This window comes from Cottoperca gobio, chromosome 22, assembly GCF_900634415.1.
Source record: "Cottoperca gobio chromosome 22, fCotGob3.1, whole genome shotgun sequence".
Taxonomy (NCBI): Eukaryota; Metazoa; Chordata; class Actinopteri; order Perciformes; family Bovichtidae; genus Cottoperca; species Cottoperca gobio.
The window spans coordinates 3,590,001-3,600,010 of NC_041376.1; the positions used below are offsets into that span (position 1 = coordinate 3,590,001).

Below are 10,010 nucleotides of genomic sequence, written 5' to 3' on the forward strand. Positions count from 1 at the left end.
AAAGGGACAGTGCAGATGAAAACCAAAATAAAAGAAGTAGGCTAACATATTAAATAAACACACTTATAAATAAACACAGTATATCAAGAAAGAATTAAGTAGTTCACACAAGCTAAAAGTCCGAGATCCTAGCAGTTTTATTCTGAAAAGCCTGTCCTGAAGTGTTTTTGTTGCGTTGCCGCATGCGGTCTTGACACTCGGCTCAATCCGGTCTGGCTCTGTGTTGAAGCCGCTTCATATTTTCGCTGCGGCGGAGGAATAAGATGCGGAGCAGGAGCGGAACCGGACCCCGTGATCCGGATCAACCTAGAACCAGAACCAGAAGCAGGATAACGGATCCATCCTACTCCGGTCCGGCCTGACTCGGCCCGCAGACAGCATGACAGCAGCAGCGGCAGCGGAGGAGAGCGTGACAGAGAAAGGCTCCGCTAGCCGCTGAGACCGGCAGCTAGCCGGGCAGCTAACAGCGCGATGACCGCGGAGGGAAGCGGCACGATCCGCAGCCGCATCAAGAACCTGCTGCGCTCCCCGTCCATCAAACTGAGGAGGAGGAGCGGCGCCGCGCGGCACAAAGAGGACCTCAGCGAGAAGGTGCGCACGCGCTTCAACGCGAACACACACGCACACACACACACACACACACACACACACACACAGATGTCGATTTATTGTTTTAATATTAACCTTGAGTGTAATATTAAACCTTATTCACTTCATGTTCTGCATCAGATAGTATATCAGTTAATATAAAGTTATCATCACTAGTTTTTTTTACAATATCCTTGCGAATAATATTATATGATGTAGGCTACTGAGGCAGGTAGGCATGGGACGATATTAAAATTCATGTCGTTATTATCCTGGCCAAAATAATTGCGATATTTACGATATTATCCCAATAATCATCTAAATATGCTTTAAAGTCTTAACATGGCACTAAAACATGCTGGAATCACTTAACCTTGCTTTTAGTTAAGAAGCAAATATTTTTGTTGCATCACAGATATAACATGTATCTTTTTTAAACATCCTTTTTTAGTTTGGTAAAACAAACATACACGCTTAAATAAGGTAATCATAAATCATAAGGTTTTATGGTTTATTTCACAAACAAGGAATTTGTCTGGTTGTTTTGGTTGATAACTATAAACACAGTGCAAAAGTCAGGAGATAAATACAAATAAATGTACAATTAAAAATGTGAAAAAATTTCAAGAAATACATGTGGAAGAGCTGTGGTAGGGTCTTTATGGAAATATCTTTGTTTACAAAATCAAATGTGTCTTTTGACTTGAAGTCCTTTTTTCAATGTCTTAATTCACAAATAATGCCCTCACTTTAAATATCTTTTAAATTAATTTCCTTGCTTTTTAAGAATGTCCTTACTTTTAATGTCTAAAAATCTAACTGGTCCTCACAAAGATATAAGTTCACTGCTATATGGAGATTCACACACACACACACACACACACACACACAGCTGACTGCTTTCTGCTGTGTTGGCATATTTCACACACACACACCCACGCACACACACACACACACACACACACACACACACACACACACACACACACACACACACACACACACACACACAGAGTCTTGCAGCAGATCTCTGCAGTTTGTTCAGTTCAGCCGTAGTCAATAAAGTTTCGACCATCATTTTCACGGTTCAGTTTTTATCAGTTTGGATTTGTGTTACTGGATTTTTAACTTCAATACAAAACCTTGAAAATGATCGAAAGTTGATAAAATGTTTTAATTTTTATGAAAAGTTCAATATAACAAGGTTGTAAACACGATGACTTGTCTTTTCTTGGCTCAGAGCAGAGGACAGAAGAATGACTGTAGTAAACATTAACAATAATTACAACTTTCTTTAATTATTGAAAAATATTGTTGTAGACTTGCAGACTGGGTCCTGCCTGCGGTCCTGGAGCTCCACTCTACTCAGTGAAACAGAAATAATACAAACACAGTGAGCGTCCTGTCCGGCAGGTTGTTCTTGTCTGTTTGTCCCTGCAGGGCTTCCATCTGTCCGTCTGTCAGCAGCTTCATTCATTCAGCCAGTAAAACTCCCAGAATGCTTTGTGTTGCTGCTCGTATGAGTGTGTGTGAGCAGTCATGTAAACCTGATCTCAGTCTTAAGTGTGTTATCACTTTATGAGGACATTTTGTCTGCAGTAGTTTCCCCTAAAGGGCCGCGTGAGACATTTGAGCGGTCGCCAGTTGATTAACAAGAGAAGAAGAAGAAGTTCATTACAGGAGCTTAGTAACAGAGGTGTAAGAACACGTTGGTAGATTGTTATGGAATTAGTTTCTAAATATTTAAAATGGGAATGTTGCGAGGCTCTAAGGACTTTATAAACTACAAACTTTGTATGACTCCACTTATGTCTCTTCTTCATGGGAAAAGTAGAAATGTATATCATCATGAGCGTGGGATGAGCATATGTAATTAAATTAAATTAACATGTATAAATACACAGATACACAGACACACAGAGACATCCTTTGTACAAATATGGAAGTTCTTCAGTTCTGCTTTAAAGATGTAAGAAAGTCAAACATGAACATCGCTGACAGATTAATGTATTGATGTAGAAGTACACACAGATATGCAGGCTGTTTACGTATATATGTGAGGAATGTAGTTAAACGTGTATATGAGGAAGTATACACATAAATACACACTGGAAGGGAAGATGAAGTACTGAAGGTTTTCCTGAGGATTGAGGCTTTTAAATACTTCTTTCTGTTTATATGCATAATATTCTTCAAGTTCTACAGGCTCAGGCTTATTTAATATTTAATATATGTTATTTTGTATCCCTATCTAGCACTATTTAATGTCTTAGATGTCTTACATATTTTAAACATAAAGTCTCTGTTATAGGATCCGTCATCTAAACACAATGTGAGAGCGTTAAGTGTTCAGACATGTTGGCAGTAGATGATCTCACACTTTGTGTTACTGGGAGACGTGACAACAATAAAGACGACTGCAGAAATTAAATCTTATCAGGCTGTTACAACAGACCAGTAGCCAGGGCTTCACTGTGTTTGTGTTAAAGTCATTTTGTTTGTGAATATCCATCACAGCAGAATATAAACCCATGTGTTTAAAAAATGACACATGATCACGTAGCCCTTAGTCACAATTTCTGACTTTTATTTTGTCAGTTTTCTTCTTTTATTTTGAAAATTCCTTAATGATTTTAATAATTTACCTTCTTTCTAACGGTCATTGCTCAAACACTGTCTGAACTTCCCCTCCCCCCCTTACTCTGCATGCCTGAGGACAAAGTGTGCGCGTGCGTGTGTGCGTGCATGTGTGTGTGTGTGTGTGCAGTAATGATCTCCTCTGGGAAACACTTCACATCTCTTCAGTCTGAATCTTTGACCTCAAACATCTGAGAAACATCTGTGTTCAGTGAAGCTGCAGAGTGAACGTAGTATCTGCAGGATCTGTAGTAGCAGAGCAGGAACAGCAAGACGAGGCGATGGCGTAGAAGAGCTGCTGCGTCTTTGTGGCGATGCTGGAGCTCTTTAGATCCTTCCGGTGTACTGTGCATGTTACATCTTGTGTGGGTGGAATATTGCTCTCAGAAAAATAAGAAAAGTGTGTCTTAGTCGAGATGCGAGCAGAGGAGATGGGAAAGACTCAACCCGGAGGAGCCGAAACCAAATTTGAAATCCTTGGCGCACAGCTGTGACACGTGTGGCATTTATATGTCGCTTCATAAAGGTTTTCCGCTTCGGATACTCGTTCTAAGCTCCTCCAGAAGCCTCCTCCCTCTCTGCTCATCTGGAAGATCCTCCAAGATGGTGAAGGGGGAACGATTTCCGGGTCATGGGAGGAGAGAGGATGAGAGGAAGCATAGGTTAGCGTAATGAAAAACACCCAAGGAAGTGTTAATCATCATGGAGAGAGGAGAAAGAAGGAGGGAAGGAAATAGATATAAATTGACTACTAAGTGAAGGTGGACCTAATCCTTTCCCTGTGTACACATGATGGATTCCTCAATCTATAGCCTGGACCACATGTTTATGTTCATGGAAGTTAAACAGATCTCAGATCTCAGCTGACTGCAGGACGTTTCCTGTAGGCCTGTGAGTCAGACAAACTTCATACAGTCTCCGTTTGTGTCTGTAGATGGTGAAGAGACGACGGTCAGTGGCACGTCTGTGCAGAAATAAAGTCAGCTGGTGATTCATCAGAGTGTGTTTCTAACACTTTAACGTGACAGAACAGGGAGAGAGAAACGCAGAGCTGAGAGGAAAAACCAGTGAAAACATAAATAGAGTTTGGTACAGAGGGAGGGAGAGTCATGTGAGAGGAAGACACTCACACACACACACACACACACACACACACACACACACACACACACACACACACACAGTGCAGACTCTGTACTGCAAATACCCGTTATTAGCTTAGCATTATCTGCACAGCACCAAACCACAGTTAGCTGATTACATGCTAACATGCTAACAGGCATGTGATTCCCAGAATGACTGAAGAGACGTTCAGCTGTGGAGAAGACAGAAAGTTATACAGGACCAAGTTTAGTCCGGTTTAAAACCAGACTGAGTGAGACGCACTGATGGACTAAACAACAATCTGATTAGAAACGAGAGACTTTTTAGAACCATGGAGCACAAAGTAAGTGTGTGTGTGTGTGTGTGTGTGTGTGTGTGTGTGTGTGTGTGTGTGTGTGTGTGTGTGTGTGTGTGTGTGTGTGTGTGTGTGTGTGTGTGTATGCTGTAAATATTCAATCAGGTCCATTTAAAGGTTAAGTATAGACTTCCTGTCTGTGGCTCTCAGCTTCAAGCTCATTGGTTACTACTGAACACTTAAAAACACCTCACAAGCTTCATTCATAAAACGGTGTGCAGTCGCCTGAACAGAAGTCCAAAAGCATTTCCCACTGTGTCAGAAATCATCCATTTACTAACAAAACATTTTCTTTCACTCTCAGCTCATTGTTTCCGTTTAAATCTATCTTATCATTTCTAACCACTATAGTAGGGAGTCAGTCTTATACCAACTTCATGACTTTGCATTCTTTAGGTATTGCACATCCCAGAGGACCGTTAATTGTAACATGCACACTCTCTTATGACCAAAGAATGTGTGTGGTTTGCCTCTCTATTCTCACAACAACAGGCTTTTTATTAGTTTTTTGTGGTTTTATGTTCACATTCTATCCAAACTCCCTCCGTGTCCTTGTAATTGTAGTGGTGTGTTATGGGGGGGTCTCTTTGTTTGGGGTCTGTTACACATTCGGTCCAAAACATTGGACCTGTGAAGACCTTCTAGTGATCCTTGAGTGGGCTCTCAGGGTTCTTAAGTGAGATGATTTTGGTGTTTTTTGGTGTGTTTGAAGAAGTAAAAAGGTTTGTGACAGGGCTACAAGGCGGTGGGTACAAGCAGTTATTTGAAAGGTCACTGGTCAGGGGGGGGGTTTAAGGGATTCTTGAAGCTGTTGCAGGTATTTTGGTGCAAGAATTGTTATTGGTTGTCTTGATCTAATCTAATCTATGTTCAGGTGTCTGGATTTATTGATTGGAAATCTGCTTTTCATGTCTGAATGTAACTAATACTCGATGCTTTGCCCTCTAGGTGACCTTGGAGAAGGTTCTGGGCATCACAGCTCCAGGGAACCGAGCGCTGGCCTGCGACCCCCGAACTGGACAGTTGGCTTATCCTGCCGGGTGAGATACACTCTGTGTGTGTGTGTGTGTGTGTGTGTGTGTGTGTGTGTGTGTGTGTGTGTGTGTGTGTGTGTGTGCGTGTTTATGAATGAGGGTCGGGTCATTTGTCAACCATCAAGGATGTCATTGTTTCTGCAGCAGTGTCTGAGTAATGAAAGTAGTGGAAGTGTAAACATTGAAACAAGTGTTTTGGTTTTTGTCGAAGTTTAGTTTTGCTAAAGAGATTTGTGAAGTTTAAATATCTTTAGTTTAAACCGTGTAGTGAAAGGTAGTGATGCGTGTGTTTACTTTATCACAGTACATTTATATTGTGCTATAAAGCCTCATACACTGTGAGGCCTACACACTGATGTGTTATATAAGGTATGCACACTGTGTTATTGTATGCTGGACTCTGGACATGTTTACAGTTGAGGTGATTGTATGTATAAACTTCACACAGGAGTGTAAAAATAACTCAACAGACGGTAACGTTAGTGGCTTTGTGTCTCATGGTCAGGATTATAAAGGCTAATGACATGATCAGATTATCAGATTAAACATATCATGTGTTCAAAGAGGCAACACACACATAGGCCGGTCCTTGAGGAGCCATGGTTCTGATATTTACCACAAGACTCCAATCTGCTGTAGGATTTACCCTTTAGCAAGGCACCTTACCCACAGCTATGAGAACTATGAGAGACCCCGAGGTGGATTCAGGGACCCTTGAACTTTGTTTTTTTGGGGGTTCCAGGAGTCTACAGTATTTGAGAGGGTTCAAGGGATCTGTGAGGGTGCTTCACAGGGTTTTGGGGGTCTTTTAACGAGAATAGAAGAACATTTTTACTGATCAGAACGTTCAGTTTGTATGTTGTGTTGGTCGCACTACACAAGGATGCGTTGCTTATAGTGAATAATACAGAAGATAAGGAACTTCCATACTGAATCACAATCGCAATATTGTTCCGAAAGAAAACATTTAAATTAGATTAAGCGGCTTTGAGGTCTTGAAAATATATAAATTCAATTTATTATTATTAGATTATTTCCACATATCGTTCAGCCCTGGTCTCAGCGGTACTCCAAGGTTTCAGGAGTTCCTGGAAAGAGTTTTTGAAATGATTACAGTAACTTGAAGGAGGACACATTGGATCCACTCAAGGAGTCTTTTTAAAGTTGCAGGGTGGAGCTCAGTTAACACATGAAGGATTAAACTCTGTGTTGAGTAAATGTTTGTGAGTTTAGTGAACACGTGTTTGTTAAATTGTCCTGTTAAAGTTACATAATAGACTTAATCTTTGTTGTTGAAGTGAAGGTACAATCCTCACCTGTCAGCAGCCGGTTTTAACACATTGAACCTGAAGGATCAGGATTGTTTGAGATGTTTGTTTAACTCATAAACAGGCTGATGAGGTTTTATCTTTGTTTCTTAAACATGGAGTTTTACAGTTTGTTTTACTCACACAGTAACTCAACGCCCCTCTGTAAATCCATTTCAACACATTTTATTCTTTATTTTTACATCTTTACACAGTTTTTCTCAGAGATTTTCTTAGTTTTCAGACACAGATCAGAGGAGAGCCAGGCTTTTCCATGACGAATCTTCCAGAAAGTGAATCTGTGTTTTAGAAGATTACATGACAAACCTTCGTCTCCAGCAGCTCGCCCTCCTCTCCACGCTGACACTCAGAGTTAGTTTTAAATCTTTTTGGATGAGTCTGAACCCAGAGGAATGATGGGAATGTCAGAGGGCGAGCGGTGGAAGACGTCCAAGTTTTAATGTCCTCCAGAGTCTCACAGAGCCGTCCAATCAGCTGAGGCCGTGGGCGGAGCGCGGCAGCTGAATGGCCGGAGCCGCCAGTCACATCAGAAGATTCATATTCAGTTTACGGATGAAAAGACGTCAGTGTACAGCGGAGAGAGTGATGTGGGTCAGTGGAGCGTAGAGGGGGGAGGCGGGGAGGCGGGGGTGAGAGGGTGAATATAGGTTAATGTGGAGAGAGAAACATTCATGTATAAACTGTGAATGAAATGTGACGAGAGAGAGAGAGAGAGATAGAGAGAGAGAGAGAGAGAGAGAGAGAGAGAGAGAGAGAGAGAGAGAGAGACAGAGAGAGAGAGAGAGAGACAGAGAGAGAGAGAGAGAGAGAGAGACAGAGAGAGAGAGAGAGGACAGAGAGACAGAGAGAGAGAGAGAGACAGAGAGAGAGACAGAGAGAGAGAGAGAGAGAGAGACAGAGACAGAGAGAGAGACAGAGAGAGAGAGAGAGAGACAGGAGAGAGAGATAGAGAGAGAGACAGAGAGAGAGAGATCAGAGAGAGAGCAGAGACAGAGACAGAGAGAGAGACAGAGAGAGAGACAGAGAGAAGAGAGAGAAGCAGAGACAGAGAGAGACAGAGGAGAGAGACAGAGAGAGAGAGAGAGAAGAGAAGAGAGACAGAGAGAGAGACAGAGAGAGACAGAGAGAGACAGAGAGAGAGACCAGAGAGAGAGACAGAGAGAGAGACAGAGAGAGACAGAGAGGAGACAGAGAGAGAGACAGAGAGAGACAGAGAGACAGAGAGAGACAGAGAGAGAGACAGAGAGAGAGACAGAGAGAGAGAGAGACAGAGAGAGAGACAGAGAGAGAGAGAGAGAGACAGAGACTCTGTTTTCTTTCCTTCCATGTGCAGTGGAGACGTATTCAGATCCTTTAAGTACTAAAACCAAACTGTGAAAATACTCCACTAAGTTAAAGTCCTGCATTTAAAACCTTACTTAATTAAAAGTATGTAAAGTATTATCAGCAAAATGTACTTAAAGTACTTAAAGTAAACTCATTGACACAATCACAAACATCCAACACATCTGGAGATAAGTGGTTTTCACTGGACAGGAAGGAGATGAAACGCTCTAACACACAGTATCACTGCAGTACTTAGTGAAATGTTTGGATCTTTAATGTAAGTTGTTATTATTCATTTAACCAGTTTAATCACCAGTTTTCTTTATCTGCTTTGGAATGTTTTTATAAAATGATCAAATTCCTTAGAAAACTTTTTTTTTAAACGGAAGAAGGAAACAAGGGAGACAGGAAATGTTAAATGAATACATTAAATAATATTATTATACAATGTTGTAAAACAAAAAGAAAGAAAGGAAGGAAGGGAGGAACAGAGAGCAGTCCTCTCCCCTCTGCAGCGCTCGCTCTCTTTATGTGTTTTTCTTGCTGCATTGCAGATGTGGTTCAGGATGGGTTGGGTCGGTGGTCTCTGGAACAAACTGTACCTGAACACATCATGTTACACTGCTGCAGTGTGTGTGTGTGTGTGTGTGTGTGTGTGTGTGTGTGTGTGTGTGTGTGTGTGTGTGTTGAAGACAAGGGCACCTTCCTCTAAATGCATCAGGATCTGTTTGTTTTCACTTATTTGAAGTTGATTAAATGAAAGTGTCAAAGAGAGACACAATCTTCAATTCTCATTATAAAAATAAGGAACATTTTAAACACCTCTGTATTACGCTGTACGGACACTTCCCCAGAAGACAGGTCCAGGCCCATGTGACCAATTTATGATAAATTAATAAGAATAAATAATAATGTTCATGGAGCGTTGTTGTTTTCCCCCCCCCCCCCCCCCAACGTTTGCGGTTGCAGCTAATCCAGTTAATATGGCAATAGCTTTACTCAATTGAGGTAATTAAATCAATGAGAGTCACTTTTCTCCTCCACATACCGACCCAGGCTCCCCAGTGAGCCGCTGCACATGATGAGAATAACACGAATCCCATTCAAGACTTAAACCACTGCCGGGCCGTCACAGGCACATTTCTCTCGCTAGGAAAGGACATTCTCAGGATATTTATCTTATTTCTTTTTACTTGTAAATGTAGGTTCAAAGTGTCCTACTTCAAAAATACGTATTGTTGAAATGAAATGGAAATGCTCGGGGATATTTTAGTAACCAGACCTCTTTAAATATGAATTGAGTACTCCTGCTGATCTGTGTGGACGTCACAACAGAAAGAAACACTTTGGATTTCAGACGAGGTCAAACAACACGCCGTACAAAGTAGTTGTAGCATTACCTAACCCTCAGTCAATGAGGGTCCTCAGAAGTATAGAAGTATAAGTGTGTGCGTGTGTGTGTGTGTGTGGTGTATGTGTCTTGATGAGGAAGAATATAATTGGGTGCTGAGTCAGCTGCTTACAGTCAGCAAACACTTATCACTGTGTATTTGTTCATCTACACACAGACACACACACACACACACACATACAGCCTGCCGCCTCACACAGAGATTATTCTTACGTGTGTGTGTGTGT

General features: G+C 41.5%; 1 protein-coding gene across 1 annotated transcript in view; it reads left to right on the forward strand.

Moving 5' to 3' along the window:
• The first annotated feature begins 206 nt into the window (after positions 1-206).
• The window catches only part of mapkbp1 (mitogen-activated protein kinase binding protein 1), a 33,218-nt gene continuing 23,414 nt past the window's right edge, over positions 207-10,010 (forward strand). The window contains 2 exon segments of the mRNA XM_029461166.1: positions 207-591; positions 5,633-5,724. Coding sequence (XP_029317026.1) covers positions 472-591; positions 5,633-5,724 — 212 coding nt within the window. The 5' untranslated portion in view covers positions 207-471.